Source organism: Silurus aristotelis, assembly GCF_946808225.1.
Source record: "Silurus aristotelis genome assembly, chromosome: 6".
Taxonomy (NCBI): Eukaryota; Metazoa; Chordata; class Actinopteri; order Siluriformes; family Siluridae; genus Silurus; species Silurus aristotelis.
Window position 1 is genome coordinate 17,033,820 of NC_139579.1, and position 25,996 is coordinate 17,059,815.

The 25,996-nt window shown below is 39.0% G+C and overlaps 1 protein-coding gene across 9 annotated transcripts in view; it reads right to left on the minus strand.

The window, feature by feature from the left end:
- dnmt3ab (DNA (cytosine-5-)-methyltransferase 3 alpha b) overlaps positions 1-25,996 on the minus strand; it is a 56,855-nt gene that overhangs the window by 26,300 nt on the left and 4,559 nt on the right. For 4 of the 9 annotated variants that reach the window (XR_014533988.1, XM_083543637.1, XM_083543638.1 and 1 more), the window contains 3 exons: positions 17,051-17,384; positions 11,051-11,097; positions 10,341-10,487 (listed from right to left, as the gene is read on the minus strand). Coding sequence is in view for 5 of the 9 variants with exons in the window: in XM_083543637.1 (XP_083399763.1) it covers positions 10,341-10,487; positions 11,051-11,097; positions 17,051-17,384 (528 nt within the window). In the remaining 4 variants the exon portion in view is untranslated. The other 5 variants (XR_014533989.1, XM_083543640.1, XM_083543639.1 and 2 more) reach the window with 3 other exon arrangements.

A 25,996-nucleotide genomic window follows, 5' to 3' on the forward strand; every position in this document is an offset into this window, starting at 1 on the left:
CTTCCAGGAATGCCCTGTATTTAGCTCCATCCAACTTCCCATCAACTCTGACCAGCTTCCCTGTCCCTGCTGAAGAAAAGCATCTCTACAGCATGATGCTGCCACCACCATGCTTCACGGTGGGGATAGTATGTTCAGGCTGATGAGCAGTGTTTCTGCCACACAGCGTTTTGCATGTAGGCCAAAAAGTTTTATTTTGGCCTAATCCGACCACAGCACCTTCTTCCACATGTTTGCTGTGTCCTCTACATGGCTTGTGGCAAACTGCAAACAGGACTTCTTAAACTTTTTTTGTCAACAATGGCTTTCTTCTTGCCACTTTTCCATAATAGCCAGATTGGTGGAATGCACAACTAATAGTTGTCCTGTGGACAGACTCTCCCTCCTGAGCTGTGGATCTCTGCAGCTCCTCCAGAGTTACCCTGGGCCTTCTGGCTGCTTCTTAAATGCGCTCCTTGCCCGGCCTGTCAGTTTAAGTGGACAGCCATGTATTGGTAGGTTTTGGTAGTATACTTTTTCCATTTTTGGATGATGGATTGAACAGTGCCCCCCGTGAGATGGGATAAGTTTTTATAACCTAACCCTGCTTTAAACCTCTACACAACATTATCCCTGAGCTGTCCGGTGTTTTCTTTAGTCTAAATGATGCAGTTTGCTCACTAGTGTTCTCTAACAAAACATCACAAAAAATCATAGTCCATGAAGACTTCTGTCTGACCTTGTCCGTCAACTTGTCCATCACCACTGCAAACAAAAAAATAATTTTTCCTTCTCCGCCATCACACAACTCACTTGTGGAGCATAAGCACTGATGACATTTATCATCACCTCTTCAACTTCCAGTATCATGTTCATCACCCTATCAGAAACTTTCTTCACCTCCACTACACTCTTACTGTACTCTTCAATCAAAATCACCCCTACACCATTTCTCTTTCCATCTACACCACGATAGAACAGTTTAACCCCCCTCCAATGCTCCTGGCCTTACTCCCGTTCCACTTGGGTCTCCTGCACACACAACATATCTACCTTTCACTGCTCCATCATATCAGCTAACTGTTGTTGGTTGTTGCTGGAAACCTCTTCCACTGCTTCATAATGACATCATAGAGTTGCTGGATGTTAGACACATGGCACTTCTCCACCTTGAAGATGCCCCACAGGTGCTTAATAGGGTTCAGGTCTAAAGACATACTTGGTCACTCCATCACCTTCACCTTCCTCAGCCATGCAGTTGTCATCCAGCTACCCAGTACCAGCAGCACTCATGCAGCCCCAACTTGTGGTGCTACCACCACCATATCCTTTACTGTAGACAAGACACACTTTTCTTGGTTCTCCTCACCAGGGTGTCGCCACACATGCTGGACACCATCTGAGCCAAAGTTTATCTTAGTCTCATCAGAACACAGTACATGGTTCCAGTAATTCATGCTCTTGGACAGGTTGTCATCAGCAAACTCTTTGTGGGCTTTCTTGTGAGCCAGCTTTAAAAGACGCTTCCTTCTGGAATGCCGGTCATGCAAACTGACTTGTTGCAGTGTGTGGTGTATGGTCTGAGCACTGACAAGTGGACCTTCCACTTCTGCAAACTATATAAAGCAATGCTGCAGCACTCATGCATCTGGTTTTTGAAGCCAGCTTCTGCACCTGTTGCAGAGCACAGAGACTTAACTTCTTTGATTGACCCTTGTGAGGCCAAGTGGAACCCGTCTTGGAAAACCTCTGTATGATCCTGGCCACTGAACTGTAAGTCAGTTTCAGGGTGTTACCGATGGTCTTATAGCCTACAACATCTTTGTAGTGAGCTACCATTCTAATTCTTAAATCCTCAAAGTTCTTTGCCATCAGGTGCCATGTTGAACATCCAGTGGTAAGTATGAGAGAATTGTACTCAAAGCACCAAATTTTAACTGCTCTAATACAAGATCCACACATTTGTATGGTCCTGTCAAGCAGACAAAAACATGAACATGATGAGTAGGACATGTGGCTTTGCATGTTTACAGGACGTGCAGCTGTTATCACAGGGTGTACTCACATTTGTTGCCAGCTTTTTTTTGACAATAATGGCTGTATGTTCAGTTATTTTCAGAGGACAGTAAATCTGTACTGCTATACAAACTGCACATTGACTAAAATATATCCAATTATTATTATTTATTTTTTTATCCGCATTAAATCTGATCCCCTGTAAACAAGCTGTTACTGCATAAACCAGAGTGCATTATTTCAACGAGCACATAATTTCGCGGTTTGAATTACAGCCGACATTTGACAAAATTAGTGAATAAACACCAGTGAATACACACACCACATAGGTCACCGATGTAAACGCTCAGTACAATACAAGGAAGATGCCCTTGAGAGAATAGTTCAAAGCTTCCTCTGGCAGTGTGAAATTGAAATGTGACATTCCTGTGGTGTATGAAATGCCATCATCGTCCTCATGTGACAATCGCATTAATTTTGACGTGACCTCTGTGAGGGGTTTAACAAAGCGCTCGCGCTTCTTGGACTCTGGAGAACATGGGACAGAGAATGCATCTGGCCTCCATTGTGGAAAGTCCTTTAAAAAGTTTAAGCAATTAGGAGCCTTGCAGAGGTCATCTAATGCAAAAAGCAACCAAAGCAAGCTCTAGGAAAGAAGCTCTTTCAAACACTCAGTCTGATCTTACTTTCCCCTAACAAGGACCAAATTCTTTTTTTCTTTCGTTTTCACATTTTTTATCTTTTTTTTTCCACAAATAACTGTTTAATATTTGGCAAAATATTAAGTTTAAAACAGCCAGGCAGGACTAAAAGCCTGGCAGTGTTTGTGCTGTTAGCCTTGACCCACAGCTCTGGCAGTGCGCATACGCCATGCAGGTTCATTGGGTTCGTTCTCGCCATTTACATATTCTTAAAAAGACAGGCACCACATTTCCGTTTCAACACAAGCCAGGGGAAAAGATAACATATACATGCTTATACCATTTCTTCCCAGAATCCAAGGCAAGAGATAAGCTTATCAGCACTGCTTAAATCAACAACAACTGCACTAAAAGACATAGTTTTCCCCCAAAACTCTGACATTTGTTAGAAAATATATACCACTACTTTGAAGCATGCTGCTTTAAACAGGCACAGGAAAAAAGAAGGAATGCACAACCAATCAACCAGCATGTAACAGTTAAACTTCTGAGCAGATTTATGCACAATGGCAGCAGACACTTTCAAAAAATTGCAGCAGACACTAAAACCGGAAATACTTCGCAGTATCGCAGCTAAACCCCCCTGACTACATACAGTGAAACCAATGTACTTCTTTTTTTCTTCTTTTTTTTTTTTTTTTTTTTTTTTTACTTTTTTTCCTGCGGACTCCAGCGAACTCGAGCTCCCTCCTCTCCGAATCGAAAGAGACGGGTTTCCTTTAAGCCACCGAGAGCAGATGGTCCATAACAAGTCTCCTGGAAATACCTGAAGTCAGCATAATTCTTCCCCACAGTCAACTCAAACCTGCATGCTGTCGTCCACCGCGCGCGCGCGCGCACGCACACACACACGCACACACACACACACACACACACACACACACACACAGCTATCAACAACAAACAACCCAGCCGACCTACCCATGCACGCCTGCGCTCAGCACTTTAAATTCAACGTGTGTCTCTCAGGGTTTTTTTTCCCCCTTGCCCCCACTCTCGGGTTAGAGGAGACCACTCGAGAGAAAGAAAAAAAAAAGAGCAAGAAAAAAAAAACAGAACGCTTTAACATTTCTTTGTCTGGGAATTCAGGGTCAGGTGGTTGTCAACAGGAATTCTGGTTGGCTAGAGAGACTTGCAAACTGTTGGCAGGCAGCCAGGAGGCCGTCTTGCAAGGAGTCCTGGAAACTTGCTGCAAACCTCATCTTTACCCTTATATCCATAGCACTGGGTTCATTTCCATAGTAGAGACGTGAGATGGGGAGAAATAAAAAAAAAAAGAGGTGGGAGGGAAGAGCTGAATATTTGTTTGTTTTGCCAAACATATTTTAACCTTGCTCGTATCCTCGATTCTCATCTTTTTACACCATAACTTCTATTCTGATCAAGCTTAAATCTCTAGACTGTGTAGCTCTTCACTTAAAAGAAGTGGCACAAACCTCCACTCGGTTTTGAACGATTTTTCATTGAAAGATGCACATTCCAATGAGTTTTGGAAAACAAATCAAACAATGTATTAAGGGCCCTTCTACAAAGCCAAAGAGAGAGAAAACATCCCCTGGCTTGACCCGATGGACGATTCTAAATGATCATGTGGGTGCCTGTTCCACTGGAATGTTACAATGATCACGAGACAACTGCGTATCCTGCTAATTTGGCAGTATTTTCAGTTGCCCTGACATTTTTATGGCTTCTCCTCAGTCCTGCTTGGATAAAGGGCAAAAGGGGTAGGGAAAAAGCTTGGGGGGGCAGTTGTCCAATAGTAGGTCCCACTTGGTAGCCATGGAGACCGAAAATTATGTAACACAGAGGCTCTCATTGTACCCTACATTACTAGAAGGAGAAATGGCTCTTGCCAGAAAAAGACTGGAAAGACATTGGAAAGATGCCCTACAAGTGACTGCCTGCAGCTCGATGAGTACAGCACACACCATGATCCTCTTAAAGGAGAAATCCATTGAAAGACAACAGTTACACGAGTTAGTTACGCTCCACTGATTTGATTGGTCAAATGCCGATCCAAAAGCGCTGATATAGTGGTATCAGTGTAACGGCACTGGGATATTTCACGTAATGATTGGATCATTCGTGTCCATGTCGATCAACAGTTTATGATTTCAAAACCGTTACTACACTTACTACAATCTACCATTATCATGGTAACACACGACATTCTATACAGCTGTGACGTGAGGGTTTCCTTTCACGGAGCAAAAATAGACAAAATGTTTCTCTGAAATGCCAGGCATACATTTTATAATTAATGGAACTGTTGTAAAAGGAATATCACATTCTTAAGCATGCTGATGCACTGAATAACAGCATAGCTGGGATTACCTGGAACCCTAATGCCTATGGACGATGCACAGATGTGCTCTCACTAGGGGTGTAACGGTACACATAGTCGTACCAAACTTTTTTATGTGAGGAACATATAGTTAAGATCTGAGTTCCCACACAAAAGTGTTAACTGGCAGACTGATGTTTTTTTAGTCTTCGCCTCGCAACGTGTCTGTTATTTTTTCTTATTATTTTTATTCAAATTGAAAACATACACATAACTGCCAGGGGTATTAAAAAAAAAAAGAAAAAAAACTAAAAGTAATCGCAGTGTCACTGTGCAATTGTATTTTTCTTTTTATTTCATTGTATTTATTAACTAATTAATATACATATCAATAATGAATTATTTATGTATTAATTAATTAACGATGTATTAAAACATGTATTACATTACTATGATTCATTAATTTTCTTTTTTTATCTTTTTTTTTTTATATATATTATAAAAGATTATTTATATATCTTTTAACCATGCAGACATTTTATTTAAAATTGGTTTGAATAAAGAACTGCACTCTTGATGTTCACAAATGTTAATAATAATAAAAAACTGTGTTAATAAAAAATTACAAGCAATTTTATGTTTTTTATGTAAACCGAACCGTGATTTAAAAAACGTACCGACCCGTGAATTTTCTTGTACCGTTAAAGCCCTAATACACACACGCTGCTTCAGGTGTACCCTGACTCAAACAGACAGGGTTCCAGAGCATCACTTTTCATACATAAATACTGCTGTCCGATCAGTGCTTCTGATATCCTGTAGATTACTAACTATACGAGTGGGTTGATGCAGAAGCCCCTAACACAGTCTATTATATATTTGTATTGATCTCCAACTTCACTATTAATGGAAAAGGAATAAAAAGTAGATAAATAGAAAAGCTCTTGTGCGCTTGTATTTGTGGGGGGGGAAACATTTCTATAACTTATGTCTGAAATTAATAAAAATTCTTCTATTATAAAACGATACTGTAACTGTGCTTGCAGTGCCCCCTTTTGATGTTAGCATGCACACAAACTAATTATTCACAGGAATAACAAAAATACAGGAACCACTGACAAATTACCACAACAATTACTGATCACATCACAACTCCACTAAATGGAAAAAAAAAAAGTCTGGCCATCACACTCCTTGTTCTTGAACATCCCAATCCAAAACTATAGACATTAACATGGACTTTGTCACCCCTTTGCTTCTATAAAAACTCTAATATTTTTACCACATGAATCTGTACAGTAGACCCTACAAGGATCTAAAGATATAGATTTTCATGTCTGAAGTGCAGGTCATCCCAAAGTTGTTTGTGCACAGAGGCATTGCCACGCTGAAACTTGTCTCGGTCTCTTAGTTACGGTGAAGGGAAATCGTAATGCTACAGCATACGAAATATTCGACACAACTTTGCGGTAAATGTTGGAAAAGGCCAACATGCAGTGCCTGTCAAAACACCTTGTCTTGTATCATTTGTGAGACACATCAATGTTCCTATTGTTTACATGCAACTAACTTGGTAAAAGGACAAGAACTAGACAGCAAATGATGAAAGTTCTGTGGACAGATGAGTACAAATTTGACTTTTTTTTTTTTTGTCAGGAGAGAGCATACTGCCTCACACTCACAATCAAACATGGAGGTGGAAGCTTAATGGTTTGTTGTTGCTATGGAGCAGGGAAAGCTGGAGACTTATTCGGTGTGAAAATGCCAAAATGGCTACCATTCCATTTCAACACCATGCAATTCCATCTGGACTGCAGCTTATTGGAATCAACTTACCATACTGCAAGGCAATGACCCGAAGCAATGTAAGCATTATTTAAAGAACAAACGGTCACCTGGAGTGTTATCTATTATAGAATGGCCTGCCAAGTGACCGCATCTAAATCATATTGAACTGCTTTGGGATGAACTGGATTTCAATGTCAGGAGGAAATCTCCATCTAGTGAACAACACCTTTGGCAAATTTTACACAAGGCATGGCAAAGTATTTCATCTGACTGAAACGAACTGTCCAGATGCCAAGAGGGTTTAAAGCTGTTATTCATGCTAAGGGAGAATAAAAAATATAGTTTAACATCTAAACTATCTAGAATCTATACAACTAAATCTTCATACACCACAAAAACTAATCTTATAGACAATCTTATTTCTAATTAAACGTAATCTTATTTTAAGAATAAAATACTACTTTTTTTTCTCTTCATTAGTTAGAAAAGCTTAATGTTAGTTCATTTACATGCAAACTGAGCTTAATTGCCATCAGAGACATCATTTGAGACTTTGTATCTTTTATGACTTTATTTTAGCTGAAATAACTGGTTTTAAGGTAAACAAAAAAAAAAAAAAATGCAATAATCATACTTAAAACTTGTTCATTGGTATTATTTATTTTAAATGCTTTCTTTACGTCAACACCAACACATTTATTTACAAACTAATAACCAGAGATGGTTCAAATTCACACGTCCTTCACAAAAGTAGAAGTACAGATACTAATGTTTTAAAAGACTCTGGTAAAAGTTGAAGTAGTGACTGTACTTTTTCACTCAGGTTTAAGTAAAGAAGTTTGAGCTCTGACATGTACTTAAGTAAAAAGTAGCCTTTACTACTACCTGTTTTAGTGTCACGCTGGTAACTGGCCCTCACATCATATTAATATATTAATATAAACTAATCTTTAATGCTGTTACCTACTGATTGATTTGATTTTAGTTTCTAATGTTGAATATCTTTCAGTGTTCAGTAAAAACAAAATACATCCAATAATGTTTTATGTTGCAATTAAGTTTAAGAATCTAAAAAAACCCAGCAAGTAATGATTTTTCTTTACAACTACAGTCCTTATTTAAATAAATAATTGAAGACAATAAGAATAGTATATGTGTATGTATTCATGATCTTGATTTCAGTAGTAATCTTGTTTTTAGTTGTAATGCAGTGTCTCTTTTTAAGACAGAATATATAACGATGACGATAAAATGAATTCTCTTGTTTACTAGCTCTGAAACTTTTTACACAAATTAAGAAAAGCAAACTGTTTAAAAAACTGTTTTCTTATTTCAAGAAATCTTACCAAGTGCAATTTAACTTCATTCGATCCGTTAAACTACACATGGAGCATTGTGTTTCCACACGGACAATTATTACTGATGCACCACTCACTAAACTTCAGAATGCTCTGGACAGCTAAACACAGAAAACGCTGCAGAATGTAAAAAATCAAGAAACAGGGAACAAATAGCGAGGGGCGAGGAGAAGATTTATATAGAAGCCCGTTTCCTAAGTTTGCCCAATTCTGACTTTTTTTTTTCTGAATTTTTCATTTATTTTTCATGTTACAATCAATAGAATCGCATGGTATTAAACTGAGCCTCCGGATCCTGGAGAGAACTCTGTCTCACAATCAGCTCTGGAGGAGACGGAACAAGACAGATGAAGCAGAGGAGCCTCGTTCATGCACCAACAGCTTCAAACTCCAGGCTGACAACATGGTTACAATTGGATGCACCAGAAATGTCAGATGTTTAGAAGAATTGAGAGGGGGAAAAAAATCTGAATTATTGGGGAAAAAAAAGTCAGAATTGTGAGAAAACCAGTCGGAATAAAGCAATTTATTTTATTTTTTTTTATATGTGGCTTCCATAGGATTCAGGCCAAAGAAAACGATAGAAAGTTTCCAAAGTTTGGAATCACTTCTAACTAAAATATAAAGAAAACACCGTACAGTGTGTTTACTTTTTTTTATATTTTTAAATGCATTTTGATTCAATATGCAATTAAATGCACTAAATAGGTATTATTAATATATAGATTATTATAAGATATTCCTGTATGAAATTTCAGCAATAAAATGTTTATTTTAAAAAAATTTTATTAAACAAAATACCGGTCTAATTTTCTCTTGGATATTTAGAAATTTTCTTATACTTCTTATCTGATTATTCGATTATTTGACGGAATATTCGATAGAATACGCGATTACTAAGATAATGGAAAGCTACAGCCCTAGTGTACTGTTACCTAGTCTGTTGTATATAAAACAAAAGGGCATGCATGTGTCTCTCAAACATGATAAAAGACTATGTGTTTCTGAGCTTTTGACAGACACTGTGTGATGGGCAGTTTGGAAATATAGTGTAAATATAATATAAGTATATCTGTAACAGCAAGGCCATATGCATACTGTACAGTTATATGAAAGATAAAGAAAAATGACTAGAGCAGCTTGGACCCCAGCTTATCAGGAGAGCATCTCATAAGTAAAGCTTACTGAAGATTAAGTGGCCAATCTTCCCTCTGTGTTATCCACTTATTGGTTTTCAATTATCACTGTCATCAGGGAGACCTTTGTTCTTTGTCCTACTGTAGAGCTTCACACGATGGACTGTGCTGTTACACTGTACAACACACGATGGATTGTTCTGTTATAATAAAAAAAGTGATGTTATGATGTGAAGCAGAAGGCTTTAATCCACTGAAGTGGTTTATTTTTTACAATGGTACAACAACTAGTATGTTATTCCACTAATGCTACGGCCTTTTGCTGTCAGTTACCACTGTTCACTTATTAAATGATAAAACCGTTTCAACTGCTTATAGTGATATTAAATGTCTCAGAACAGTTATGAGAAGTCAGTTCCCGTTATCATTTACACTACATTGCATTTATAAACAATCCCTTGCTCGCCAGCCTCTCCTGTATCTCTTGATTTTATTGAGACAAAATAAACACAGCTTGTTATTAAATTGAGAAATCGAAAAGCACAAGCTCCTCTGTCCTGAAGACTCGGCACCCTGACAGGAATTTTTACCACATCGAGAACGATCGATTTTTCTTCTTCACATTTTGTATCAGTTTATTCTTCGCCTATGATTCACTGGAGCTTCTCTCTTTAGAAGCTGTTACTATGAGTTTAAAGAAACCAATCAGGCGTATGTTATACAGCATTTTGTATCTATCGCCACCCAAATCGAGAGTTTCAGGTTTAGCATTTGACCAGTAAAACTTTTTATGAAATAAATGGTACCTTCAGATGATTCATCAAATACACTTGGCTTTGTTTTGTTTTTTTTGCTCTTGTTTTTTTTTTCTCTCAAGATTTCTGCAGAACTACGTTCTTGAGCTGCTAAAAAAAATAAAAAATAAAAAAATAAAAATTCTGTCTTTCAACGCTGGAAGACCAGCTTCTGCCTTTGCAAAATTCGGACCAGGAGTATCAGAGCGAATGTGATTTTGGATCAGCACTCGCTAGTGCATACGGGTCCTGCGTTTCTACCTCCCTGTCTCTCCGGTACTCACCTCCATCTTCCACTTGGCCAGCAATTCCTCTCTGGTCCTCTTGCTAATGTAATAAGGGTCACCGGCCTGGAAGGTTACCCTGGGCATGGGTCTCTGGCGCAGACTGATTTCCCAGCCTACTCCCCCACGTGGGCTGCCTCGAGCTCCCTGTTTAAAGGGACAAATAAAAAAAAAAGAAAAGAAAAGAAAAGGAAAAAAATAACCGCTTGTTTAATTCACTCACCTTATCTTTCTGTGCTAAAGGTAAGGAAGCTGGTGTTTTTTTGGTTTTCTGACAGTGATATGGAAGAATTTGTTTGTTGGAGGTTTAGGTGTGGGAAAGAAAGAAAAAAAAAAAAGACCAGAGAGCTAGCACTCAGACAAGGAGCTACACTTGTTGGCCTGTCTTCCTACATCCCCTCAGCCAGCCACCGCTTGCGAAGGAACGGGACATTCCATTCAACCCGGAGGACCAAGTGTATTTGATAGTTCAAATCTAGTAGCCATCAGGGTACCATTTCTTTCACAACTACCCCATATCAGGAAAATAGCTTTGTAACTGGTTTTGTAACCATGCAACTAGAAACCTTTTCACTGCAGACAGCATATTTAAAAAACAAATAAAAAAAAACAAGAATATTGTATACATACTCACATGTATACAATCTATACATATACAATACATACACAGTCATGGAGAACGGATGAACCGCATCATGAGAATTCCATACCTCATTCTTCGAAGAGTCCCCGATCTCGTCCTCGCGGTGCTCGACGTCTAAAGAGAAACACAACCGCACAAAAAGGAACGGTTACCGCAAAGGATCTGGAAAGGCTGCCCAAACTGGAGCTCGATACCATTTAGTCTTCCTGTAGCTCTTCTATACAATGATCTAGTAATGAACACTCCATATGCAGTCTACACATACACACTGAAACACTACAGGATGAAAGACTATAGGTTAAAAAAAGCATCTGAAAAGGAAGGAATTTGTTGACAATAGACTTAGCTGAGTCTATTTGTGTTACCACTGGGTAGTAACACAATACCACATTGTTGTTTGTTTGTTTTTTTATTATTAATGTGTTTGCTCATTCCAGAATTGCAAAGGTTGTGACGCTATACACCTGATCTTAATTATAGTCATATGAACCACACCAGTTGAAACAGTCTCTATGTAATGTGTGTTGATTTTTCCCATATTTCGTATTGATAAAATGTGATTTATATGTGCTTTAAACGTAAAATGATCTGACATTAAACAGAAAAGCCCCATTGTGCGTGTGTGTTGTGAGTTTCTGCTGCCTGTGCGCTGAATTCTTGCCCAGTAACTTTTGCGTTGCGTTGGCATTTTAATGCTCCATTGAGAACATGTGGAATTGCCTTTTTTTTTTTTTTTTTTATCTCCTTCAGCCTTTAAAGTGCACAGTCAGTTTCGTCATGTGCAAGTAAAGGCACTGCAGTGATTTCAAAATCCAATTCCAATAATATCCCTATTACGGAATGAAGTGTCACTTCATGTATTCTCATTAGAATGTTCCTTTTGTAAGATTATGGTCGTATGAAAGCCTTTAGCCCAGATCTATATCATCCAGCTCGCTCGCAGCAGCTTAACAGACCTGAGCGTGTGCCAGACGCAGGCTCAAATGACAAATGAGCAATGAGGGTCATTAACATCTTGGAGCTCCTGGCGCTCTCGGAAGTGTCGGTCTACCTGAATGAGAACGGGATCGTCTCCGCGACTGAGACGAGGAAACCGTGTGACTCGGGAGGTTGTGGTTGAGGCTGAAGGAAGCAGGAGGTTACGGAGTGTGAGCCAGAGTGGTGATGAATATGGAGGGAGGCCAGGTTTACTTTGGCTTCGCTCGCACCCCTGACCCTACATCTCATCGTGCTTAGGCTCCACAGCTGCGTGCTATTAGGCCTGTCCCTCCCTGCCCCCACTGCCTGCTGCACACTAACCTTAACTCCAGCGCAGAAGACTGCTTGCGCTAAACACATCTGCAGCGAGCTGACTTGTACAAAGCTGAACCTTTTTACCCCTCTTCTGCACATGTCAAAACCATCTCAATCTCGCCTCCCTCACCTTGTCTCCAAAACGTCCTACATGCGCTGTCCCTCTAATAAACTAATTTCTAATCCTTTCCATCGTCGTCACTCCCAACGAAAACCTCAACATCTTCAGCTCTGCTACCTCCAGCTCCACCTCCTGTCTTTTACTCAATGACACTGTCTCTAAAACATACAACATCGCAGGTCTCACCACAGTCCTATAAACTTTTCCTTTCACTCTTGCAGATACCCTACTATCACAAATCAAGAAGGAACAGCTTTGTTTTGCCTGGATTGAGAAGGACCCATAGGGGGTAGCAAGATATTCAGAGTGGCCTGAAACACTAGCAGGGCTACAACAATGATTCATGATTCATAAACAATGAGACATTGATGAATGAAACACTTAGCCAATGCATAGATAACTAAACCAATTTCTGGACAATCGTACATTTCAAGCTTGTTTCAAGCTCCTAACAATGATGAACGTTTAAATTCTTGTTCCTCGTAATTGTAAGCTTGACCTTAATGAGTGTCCAGAATGACTGTGGAAAAAGAAAAACTTGAGAAAAGGAAAAACTTGAGAGGACAAAAAAAGGTAACACATCCTTATCTGTGTGACTCAAAGTATTAAAAGCAACTTGTGGTCCTGAGCCATTGCAGGAGACTGTTGGCATATCATTTTGCGTTCTAGAAATAAATGCTTGCCTCTGTTCCACCTGCTATTATGTGCAGTGTACTTGTCTCTTTACAAGGAAGAATCACTGCAATATCCTGACTAATCACATTTATTATACAATGAAACATGTCTCTCCACCTGATTTGAACACCTATCAGAGATTTGGGAGATTTGGTGGCACGTTCTGCCAAAACACCGAAACACCTAGTCATGAAAACCTCCTTTTGGATGATTAGTGCTCTGCCGCTTTTGGGGCAGTTGCAGAGACTTGTACAATCTGAGCCACGGTTCACTGAAGTGGCAGGAGAATCTTGTAATTCATGTATCGTTGGCTTTTCTTTTCACCTGTTTGTATTTTGCCTCATATATACTCCTACCCAGCTACCTACCTAGCTACCTTGCTACCTAGCTACCTACCTACCTACCACCTACCACCTACCACCTACCTATATGGTATGTGCTTTTGATCATCGAATTCCACATTTAGTCCCGATTTGTGCATATAATTCCCTCCACTCTTCTGTAAAGATGTTCCACTACATTTTGGAGTGTGCTTGTAGAGACTTGTGCTTATTCAGACACAATGGTATCAGTAACGTCAGGTACAGTAGAGTCAGGTGAGGTGAGGAGGCCTGGGGTGCAGTCAGTGTTCCAATTCATCCTAAAGGTGTTCAATAGGGTTGAAGTCAGAGCTCTATAGCAGAAGATCTTCTCTATCTGTATGTGTGTGTCAAAGAGAGAGATGACTTGCTTTAAATTATTATTTTTTTTAAACCAACCTTACAGTGATGATTATCGTGGCCTTTCCAAAAAAAACCAAAAAACAACCATAACGCACCATCATCACAGGTTAACGCACTGCCTCTCGCTCCAGGCCTTCCGCGCGTCTGTTTGGATGACTGGATAATTGCCTCAGAAATTGATTCATATTTCCCAGGGGGAAATGTACAGAACAGAACGAGAAAACGGTAACCCCTTAGATATATCACCATTGCTGTTCATCAAATATTCATTTAACGGCCCGCTGTTGCTCCCAGTCGTGCCATTCTTTATGTACAGATGATAGATTTAGCTAGCTTGTAAGCAAAATAAGTTCACGTCTGTTTCCTGGACTGCCTGTGCTACTAACACACATCTCAATCATCCCTCTCTCACCCACTCACACACTTTCTCTCACAATGGGAAGAAATGACTACATAACCGGTTATTGAGGCAGGAGGGGGGGTTCCCTTTCCACTGCCAGGGTCAGTGAGTTCATAAAGGGAGCTGATATACAGTGCCTGGATACTGTATACTACCTCAGTGAGCTGAGCACTAATCTGAGATCTTTCCTCTGCTTTCCAGATGAACGACATAAACAATTGCATTGAACACTTCGGAATATCAGAACTGTACGCATTGTGCATTTCACACTGTTCAGAAAAAAGCAAATAGCTTCGAATATGATATTAAAGACTCTTTTTGTATTAAGGGTTTCCGAGATGTCAAACAAGTGTGGATCACGGGCTACAAGGAAAACAGGCGGATGCTGTAATGAAGGTTTTCAAGCTGAATATGCCTTCCACATGCCTTATAGTAGTGCGACGGATCACATTACAGGTTTAATGGATCATTTGTTGGATAAGCAAAAAAGGGGGAGGAGACAAATATAATTTGCTTTCCATTTATAACAAGAAAAGTTAATGGTCCCATAACACTGGTTATTTGTTATTACTAAACAGAGGGACCTACATTTAATGACTGCTCTGAGCTTGACGCTTGAGGAGGACTAGGTGATATATATATATATATATATATATATATATATATATATATATATATATATATATATATAGCCTGGGTTAACATCCTGATACAGGGCCAAGGCATACATATCTATCATATCTATTTGGGATGTGTTGTGTGTGTGTGTGTGTGTGTGTGTGTGTGTGTGTGTGTGTGTGTGTGTGTGTGTGTGTGTACGTACTCGGTGAATGAGTGCATACTGTGTTTTGGGAGCACTGAGCACTGTGTAAGTGGCTTGGGCTGAGTGCCATCCACCTGGCACAGTCCCTGCTGAGAGGGGGGCCATAACACAACACTGCTGTCTCTCCATGCACTGCACCCACCCAGGGCAGGTTGCCAGGAGACAGCTGTCTCCCTGGGCTTTATTTACTGCTCTCATCAAGGTCATAGCCTTCTCTGGCCAGGAAATATGGTGTGTGTGTGTGTGTGTGTGTGTGTGTGTGTGTGTGTGTGTGTGTGTGTGTGTGTGTGTGTGTGTGTATGTATGTGAGAGAGAGAGAGAGAGAGAGAGAGAGAGAGAGAGAGAGAACAAGAAAGAGCAAGAGAGCTGTAGGCATAGAGATCTGACTGACAGCAGGATCATCTCTTAACACTGTTCAAATGCTTTAGTCCATCTTAAAAATACAATCTCACTCTTTCATTTTGCATATATATATATATATATATATATATATATATATATATATATATATATATATATATATATATATATATATATATATATATACATATTGATGTGAGCAAAATCTGAATATGATAAACATACAAAAATAGCCAGTGTTTTTACAGGATTTTGTTGGACTTCCTATGGATTCTCTCTCGCGCTTGACATTCGCTTTGTGACCTGTGCGATCCCAATCAGCTTCAGAATTTCTCAAGACAGAGGTCAAAGCGGCGGATAATACTGAAACCGTCACCTCTGACATAAAACAGCTCCTAACCCCCTGAATCTCGCACTACCCCAGTGCCAGACTTAAGGCCTGTAGAGACGACTTTCAAACGTCTCCAGTGAACAATATGACGTAACTGCGGAGCAATCAGACATCTTGTTTTACACATGGGAACTGGGCGAATTATGCAGACACGCTTCACAACCGAGCCTGTGACTGGCCATTGCAGAGCGTTCCCAAGCCGATTTATTCCAAGCGTCACATTTTCACTAGCACGCTAAACTCGCTTTTCTCTACCCTTTATCTATTTAATGCTCTCATGGTTTCCCTTTTTCTCTTTGAAATAAAATATAATCTTACTTGGTTCCAGCATTTCTTTTAGTATATCCAACAACCAAAAGCACTTCCCTGAGACCTTATTCCTGTATCCATGAAAACTGTCACGAAACTTGGACGTGATAGCCAACCGTGAAAAAGCATGGAGAGTTTGCGAGCTTGTAAGCAAGCAAAAATGTATTTTACCTTCACACAACCTTTGTAGACATCATCTCTGAATATCATCATGAACCATGTGAAGTTCTTTTTCATCATGTTTAGTTCGACTGATGGTGGTTACAGAATAAAGTGGTTTGAGATGAATTAATGAATAATAATCTGAAAGCGTTTGGTTTGGCAGTGTGTTTGGGAGGTCCTTACTGAGATGAAAGGAGCGTCTCCCGAAAGCATAGTATAATGAAACAAAATCTGTTCGCGTTTCGCAGAAGACATAATTATTCATTTCGCGCTCCCAAGCCATTTCTAAGTGATCTGATAAATGCAAAACTGCGCAGTCTCTCCAGTATTTCTAATTACCATCTAATACAGTCATGCACTTGCTACATCCCACCAATAGGGCATGTGATTGAGCTATTTAACTAAATTAGGTGTGATGGTATTGAAAGCAGGGCCTTATGCAGAAGTTTGGCAACCAGATTTGATCTTCTCTTGTCATAAATGAATGCGACTTTAATTCACGTTTGTTGGCATTTCCCTTTGACGTTTCTTTATGCGCTGCCTTTGGGAAAGTCGTCTTTATATTTTTCCCAGTACGCATGTGTAAATGAATAATGACCCGTCCGGGAAAAGCACAGCTGCCAAATTTCCGTACGCCCTTCCACAGCCTAAGAATGCTAGGGGAGTTGCTCTTCAACAACACCCCTCCATTCATCACGAAAGCCTTAAGATTGTATGAGGATGATGACAAGCCGTAGCCCCTCAGCCCGAGAGCACTCGCCGCCTCAAAGAGCAGGTGGTTATTGTAACGCGACGCATAAGAATAACTCACATTTGGTCGGCCGCTCCAGTTTCCGTCTTCCTCGTTTCCGGCGAGGTAGAAGTGTCAGGTTCTCTTCTCTGTCCTTCTCGGAGTCGCACTTCTCCTGGGCAACAGCAAATCCGTTCTCCGGGGAAGGGCTTGTGCTGCGGGCAGCCTGGTGAGGGAGGCCATTTTCCAGAGCATTCTGCTCCTGCGCGGGGCGAGAGCCTTCGGAGGATCGGTTGCCATGCCGCTCTATTACATCCCCATTATGAACCTGGAGCTGCGAACACGACTGGATTCCTGTCCCTCTGTGATTCTTGGACACACCCACCAGCTCTGTTAGCGAGCCACAACTCTCCACCTGCAACAGAAAAAATTATTAAAACCCAAACGAAAAGTATTATAAGTTGCATAGAAGCACAGCCTTGATAAACACGGAAAGCTATATCTCATACAATCTCGTGTCGAAGATGGCCTCAAATGATTGCACTTATAAATAGATCTACAAGAAATAACTATTAATGAACTAATAATTGCTATTATGTGATGCGATTTGACAAATTTTTAAATGAAATTCATGTGAGAAATAGCAATGTTACACAAACTGCACTGCATTTGCCTCTTACATTTACAGGACCCACCATTTGCTGTACAGTTTCAGTGTCACTGTCTTCAGTGGATAACTGCAGTAGGTAGTAATTGAAGTAGTTACCAATCCGTATTGCTTTATGTTGAAGCAATGTAAGCATGTACTTTTAGCGTGTATACATACAATTCTCTGAAAATATGAACAGAAATTCATTTTTGCTCCCCTGCAAAAAAGTGGCAGTGTATCGGTTGATACTTTAAACTTCCCGTTTTGGGATTAATCAGAATCACAAAAACAAGTTGTGGATAAACAGGAAAAAAAAAAAATCAATAACGCTGAGACATACTTTCCGGGTATATAAAGTGGTTCCTAGTTAGTTTAGTATGAAGTAAAACCTCATTTTATAAAGTCTTAGTGCTTTCTTATATTAACCTGTATTTAAAGCCAGCTGTTGTTAATGCATATAAACTTCAAGTTCATTAGTCTGAATTACTCTGCAACAGCAACATCTTAGTGTAATTTATATACGTTAGCCTTTTAGTAATAGGGATGACGGCTCAGCTGCTCAGACACGAGGAAATCCATTCAAAAAAAAAAAAAAAAAAAAACTTTACATTTGCTTTTAATTAAGTATGCAACTGAGGGCAAATAAAGTGGGACATACGTAATGAAGACGTTTTTGCTGATGCGTCCTAAAACACGATTATTACCGCTTTAACGTCAACACGCCAGGCAATAAAGCAGCAGGTACAAATGACTTCTTACCAGGGTGGAAAGTAATAAAACTCATATAGTATACTCTCAGTGCATGCTTCACTTTAATGGACCTTTCTGAGTATAATTCAATTTACTAGCTTTTTTCAACAAAATATTCAATGTTGTTACATTTAGCAAGTAAAAACTACATTTAACCTCAAAGTCTGTAAAGCCAAATAAAAGGGAATACAAATTTGAAATTTCCTGCAGAAAGTCAAGCACCACGAGCTTAGGCTGCATCAGCGACGTATGAGAGAGTGCAGAAAGATAAGTGTCCCTTGCATTAAAAAAATCGCTTTTCTTTTTCGGTTTCAGAAGATTCAAAGAGAAACAGTGTGGTGATGATGATCTGCAAATTAAACAAGCGAACAAACCTGTGCTCAACACCCAACCTGCAGAAACATTAGCTAGCTAAACGAGCTAGCTAGCTTGATCTTTTTGATGTTCTACAACATTGAAGCTCTGCGTTCGACTCGAAATGCCGCCTTGATGCTCAATAGCAACTGTTTTGAGACCCACCATATAAATGTTGATTTCAGGTGTTTCAATCAGACCCATTGCCACAGGTGAGTAAATTCAGCCCCCTACACATGCAGTATGCATTAACTAACATTTGTTTGAAAATAATCAAATGAATTCATTTATTAATATTAATATTAATAACAATAAGAGGATCAATTTGAAGAGCTCTGTGAATTTAAGTGTAGTGTTCTGACAGGATGTCAGAAGTCATTTTGTAAAATTTCATCCCGGCAAGATGTTCTGCAGTAAACTGTAAGTGGTGTAATTGGATAATGGAGGCGTTTGGGAACAGAAGCAACTCAGCCACGGAGCAAAAGACTGCGCAAAGCCACAGTGGATGGTCATCTTATTCTGAAGCACACAGCATAGAATTTGACAACGCTCTGCTGGTTCCATGCCTGAAATGTTTTAAACTTCTACTATGGATGAGGATTGGGTCCCTACTGAGTCTGGTTCCTCTCAAGGTTTCTTCCTCATACCATCTCAGGGAGTTTTTCCTCGCCACTGGCACTATTGGCTTGCTCAAAAATATTGTTTAAAAGCAATACATAAAAAAACCTGAAGTGAATTGAACCAAGTTCAATGGCAAGCATCAGACGTAGTTGTGTAGAGCTGCTGATAATCAAGCTGCTCTTCACTTCATATCTCAGTTTTGTTAACCTCAGACTTAATAGTAGCACTTTTACTCAGTGTGTTCTGAGTGTGTTACACTGGAGCTACTTTATATAAGATGCATTGATTTTTACAGGTTTGTACTTCTGTATTTAGCTGTTTTATATTATCTAGTGCAAAAAATTACAACAGCGTTTTGAAAATAAATAAAAAAAAATCGTAGATTGAGAGATTTAAGTCGTAGCATTACAAGAACAAAGTCGAAATTACGACAATAAAGTCAAAATACTGGGAAAACAAAGTCGCAGCAATATGAGATTAGAGTCTCACCCGAAGAAATAGCAAGAAACGTTTCACTCTTCTGCATAAATTGGGTGTGGAGGATTTGGGTCAATCCTACTTTAGGTTAGATTTTAACTCCTGCTTTATCAGCACTAAGCTCTAATTAGTAAACAGACACTGCAGAGGTTATGTAAAAAACTTAATTTATTCCGAAAAACTGCCTCTTTTGTGCAGTCTGAATGATATCGATGGTTCCATCTACATGCTATTCGAAGATGTTATGTTGTTGCTCATGAAGGAGTTAAACACTGGCGCTCGACGCTTTGTTCTCGTAGTGCTACAACTTCTTTTAAACTTAAAACTTTTACATTTTACGCCACTAAAACGCCATTGTAAACAAAAAGGATATAATTAAAAAAAACTTTCGCATACAGCGTAGACTATTACACTCAGTTTAGTTTGTTGGATGCGCCATTCCAGATTCCTGTGCTACATTGACGATCTTCTGGAAAAGGTAGATTACAAAAGTGAATTAAAGTGTGGCTGTGGGGATGTGTGCTCCTTCAGCCACAAATTCATTAGATGAAGTCAGGTTAAGTGAGAAAACATGTTGTGCAGTCAGTGTTCCAGTTTATCTCAAAGGTATTCAGTGAGATGGTTTCTTTACAGACCTCTCGAGTTCTTCCATTCCTGCACTGGCAAATCATTACTTCCTGGTTTGGGCCTCTTAGGTCCCGTAACAGGAAGTCATCATTCTACGGGATTCAAAGACGTTCTAAGCAATTGTTTGCTTCCACAATTTTGTTTCAGCAACTTGTATAAAAACTCACTTATAGATGTGATGGCCAGTGTCCACAAAGTTTTGGCAATACTATAGTACCTAATAACCTGTTTGCACATGTTTAAACTTAAACATTTTACACTCGCTATCGATAAAGTCATTCTGATTAAACCCAAATAAGGTTCAGCTGTTTGAGTGTGCTCTTTTTCAGACTCCATCTTAGGTTCATTGGTCTGCTAAAGCCACAGTCTTCAAAGAGCTTAAAAAGCATGTAGAGGATGCTCATAGTTCAAAGGGATAGTATCGATCAGAAGAGAAGTACAAACGAATTTCAGAAACATTTCGTTGTACCAAGAAGAGTGGAGGAAACGGGGCTCTACGGTGACTTTACCGAGAACAGGATGTCCCTCTGTAACAGACAAAGGAGCGAGACAACACCTCGTGAGGGAGGCTGCTAAAAGGCGAAAACATCAACATCAAAGGATTTTTTAAGGATGCATATAACAAGTAAAGGTTACTCTCCGCATGTGACACCATTCTGCATGTATGAAGTGGAGATGAAGCCCTGTCTCATATAAAAAATAAACAAATTAATAAAATCAAGCCTAACTACAGTAAACATGTGGCAAAGCATGTTATGGCATGATTATTTTAAAAGTACACACAGTAAACAAGCCAGTGTTTCCCTCTCCGTGAAGCATGCTGGTGGGAAGTAACAAAGTATAAATTAACTAATAGATACTTCGTATAAAAGTATAATATACTTCGTTACTGTACTCAAGTAGATTTTTCTGGTATCAGTACTTTACTTCACTATTTATTTTTATACAACTTTATACTTTCACTTATTCCATTTTGAACAACCTGTACTTTCTACTTCTTACATTTTCAAAACAGGCTCGTTACTTTAGTTGTAATCTATTTGGTGAAATGTCAATAGTTTTTCTTCTCATTGCGGCCGTTTTCAGCCACTTGTCACTTGTCAAAGTTTATGAAGCTAACATTGAGCAAGCCAAAAGGCAACAAGAAGTCTGGGGTTAATGCGGATGAGACAGAGGGAGTCAGCGATGTAAACATGACTGAGAACAGACACATTCCTGATCACCTGATCATCATCTTTTCTCTGCTTGTGTTCTATATGGTGGATGTTCAGCCTGGATACATTTATTAAGTATTAGGTTTTGTATTAATATATTAATTAAGGCTGTCGAAATTAACGTGTTAACGCGTTAGCACAAATTAATTTTAATGGCATTAATTTTATTAACGCACACATTTCTGTTTGACCATTTCTATAAAAAAATATAAACGAATACATGTAAAAAAGGCGAAAGTAAAACCTTCAGCGCGACACACGTTTATTCACGACGTCCTTTCTTTATTCAGATATACATAAATAAATAAACTCCACCGAAAATACATTTTATATTCAAATTTGTAAGTAAATTATTGCTTTACTGATGTGCCAAGTCTCAAATCAGCACCAAAATCCGCCCTGATACACACACTTAACTTAACTTAACTTAACTTAACTCAACTCAACTCAACTCAACTCAACTCAACTCAACTCAACTTAACTGGACAAATGCACAGTTTTTTGGGCCATTTTTTTCCTCATAACGCTTAAAAGAATCATGCAAATAAGAGCAGTACATCATTTGAATCTGTAAAGGGTCTACTTTCATTTGTATACACTCATAATAACAAAAAACGCTGTGCTTTTGTAAAAATAACAGACAGGGTGCACTCACTGCCATCTCTCTTCACAGACATAAATAAAACAACTCAGTAAATACTTGCCTTACAGACATAATAAAAATGTATAAAAAGAAAGCAAATATTTTGTGATTATGTAATCCGTATGATAGTTAGAAAAGGTACAGTTTCTCCGGTATCACCTTATTAACCGTCCGTGTGGAAACAAAGCAAAGGTTCCGTTTGGTGTCCTGAAGTTTAATGTAATTTGGAACACCATAATTATTTTTTTAAACATTTACAAGAGTATTTTGCCTTCATGCTCTATATTGAGTATGGATTCACTAATAATAAACAAAGCATCCATATTTGTCCATGCCAATGCTGATTAGAGTATTAAAAACTTGAAAAGTATTTATTTAAGGTACGTTTAGAACAGATAAAAATGTAAGATTTGGTTGCGATTAACGTTGAGTTAACTCGTGACAATCATGCCGTTAATCACAATTAAATATTTTAACCGATTGACAGCCCTAATATTAATATCACGTGACGTCCAGTAACCAGCGTGACACTAAAACAGGTAGTAATAACTCCTACTTTTTACTTAAGTATATATCAGAGCCCAAACTTCTTTACTTTGACTTATATCTCTAAAAATGCAAAGAAAACGGCAAATGACGGAAAACCATTTGTTTTATTTTTATTTGATGAAAATATATCACAATTTATTTTTAGAAAAATTACAACTTAACCTTCGAAACCTATAGAAAAAAAGTGTGACAATTACTAAATATAGGTGCTGCATGTGTTAAATGTTTTCATAGCCATGGCAGGTCTTTTTTCCGGAAAAGCAAAGCCACAAACTTCAGCGGTTTACGCTCGCTGAGAACAGGACTGTACCTTTTATATACTGAAACTAGTAAACTGTTGAAAAAAAATTCATACCTTTGCCATATGTTCTGTAGTTGCCTTTCTATACATTTTGGTACCCAGACATTACTTTTACCTTGAGAAAAAAAAATTATTATAATGTATAGAAATAAAAAAAAATCACCCCACGGTTTTCCATTCACAACTGTTCTATAGCATGAAGGAACGATGTCAGAAACGGTCCTGCGCTACATGCAGGAAAATAAATATGGCATGTAAGAAGGAACCTGGTGGCAAAATGGGGGAGCGTTTGCGGGTAGGCATAAACACTTTCAGCAGTGATCTTTTTTTTTTGTTCCTGAAAAGCCCAGATGCTTTGGGGGAAGGGTACAGAGTGGTTATGGCTGAAGGCTAATATTGTGCTCAGTTGATCATAGTGTCTTTAAAGAGTTTTAACATCCAAGTAGAAATAGCTAAAAATGTATTTTCTTTACCATCATGCATTCTTTACAATGATCATTTGGTTTGGACGTTTGAGAGGCTGCAGAACGAGAGTCTTCCATACCATGATGGCTCTTTTTAAAGTGTGTTTTACTTATTGGACACGGTTCCCAGCATATGAAAGTGGTGTTACGTCACCCGACACGAAGCCCCAATGCTTTATGACAACGTATCCTGTATGGCGGCTTATTAATCTCCTCACACGAAGACATATCAGGCCACTGAACCAACCACCTGCGTTTAGGAGCTCTCAAGAGTGGTAAAAGATTGATATGAGAAACTGCTGAAATCAAGGAAGACAGATTTAGGGCCTCGGCTCAGCCGGGCTGACGGTGGAGTTGCTCTTCAGACTCGCAGCTGCTGCTTCGCCTCACCGGCTCTGAGTGTCAGAGCCGGTCTCAGGAAGAGGAAATCAAAGAAGGCAGACACCGAACACGGCCATTTTATGTCTCCTGCTAAAGAAACGCTAGATCCACTGCTGGACTGGTGTTTTTTCGATGTTCTCTGGAGGGTCAGGACGTAACCGGGTCTTCACTTTTTCAAATGGGAAGATGATGTGTTGAGACATATTTTTCTTAAAATTAATTTATTCAATTTAAATGTCCTGTATTTATGTGGCAGTGAAAAATAGCGCAGTTTAGTACCATTTTCCCTTTTAAAGAAAAGTGGCACCTTTTCAGTTCATGACAAAAACAATCTTACGTTTTACAATAATTAGAGCAACCTACTTGCCAATTTCCTTAGACAACTGCATATCAGTGCACTTAATTACTGCATTATTTATATATTTCATCTTTAGTGCTTGTCGTTTCATGCGTTTGAATAATAATCTTCATGTGTTTTTACTTCTGTATCGTACTGTATATGATACAAAATTTCTGTATATGCTTTATGGTGCATTCTTTCCGTTTGTTTGTTTTTCTTTCCGCTCGGTGTTACAAAGAGGCAGAAGTATGAGAGGAATGTTGGCTGTTTGTCAGAAAGAAGCCAGTGGGCTCGGAGTTTTATTTTCCTCTGCCCTCGGCCTCATAAAGCGGAAAAAAAAAGGAACCATTACTCAGCTCTAACAAATAATAAAACAGCTGGCAAATTGCAACCAATAAACATGGCATTAAGTACACACAAATCAAATGCAGAGCGGCATGAGCAATGAACAGATGTTGACTGAAGCGAAAATATACAGCACAAAGCACCTTCCCTGCACCAGCTATGAAACCTGCACATGTGTAGTCTGACATTTCTTAAAAAAGGAAGGAGACGCCTCAACCGACACTAGTCTGCAGTGTAAAAATAGCGCTTGAAAAAAAAAAACCGCACACACGCAAAACACGCACACAATACCATTACTGGGTCAGGAAGAAAAGTGGTGCACAAAAGCTTGTGAGAGGGAGAACACCTTTCTCATTACTTCCCTGAGGGACATCTTCATATACGGTTCCATTTCATCGAAAATTTCGAAGGCAGCATGAAAATACGACAGTCCACTAATGTATGAACTGAAATTCCCCTACTACTGCCACAATTACCTGTTGAAGGGAGGGTATATTGGGGTTAATCAAATCAGAAAGCCCCAGGGGGAAAAAGGAGGAGCGGATGTGGGGTAAATGAGTGCCATGTGCTCTGACATGCTCTCTCCAGATTAATTATGCAACAGCTAGGATTATTTTCAAACGCAGGAAAATGGCGTCTGTGACAGAAAGTTTTTAGCAGGGGGTGCACACTAAAAAAAAAAAAAAAAAAAAAAAAAAAACACGAGTTGACTTTTACAGCCTGACAATGAGAAACAAAAGGAAATATGAGAAGAATTAAGACGGATGTGCAAAAAAAAAAAAGAAAAAAAAACAACTTAAAAATGTAGAGAAATTGAGAGTGAAAGAGGAAGATTAATGATTCGGCGCTCGGCTTGTGAGAAAGAATAAGTGACGTGCGACAACCTCGGTGACCCTGTGACCCAGACATGATTTCTGTTATGGGTCAGGACTTTAGACAGGATAAGAACGCATGCAGGGCAACATGAGCTGCAGCCCTAGTTAGCCTTCAGCCTTGCAGTCAGGTAAACACATACACCCGCTGCCCAGATGAAATCCAATTTCTCAATCAATTGAGCATACTAATGAATTTTGCAATTGCTGTGAGAAATCGTAATTATTTACGACTTAATAATTCATTTTTTTAGATCCAGTTACATGCGGTATTTGTTTTCGAATATGTTCAAAATTTAAGGGTTTTTTTTCTTTTTATTTCAGGAAGTGTTTTTCTTCTCCTACTGAGTCATTAACGAGTGTAAGGCGCTGTTGATGAGAAAGAAAGAAAAAAAAAAAAAAAAAAAACCACAACTCCCCTATATTTTGTGTTCAGACAT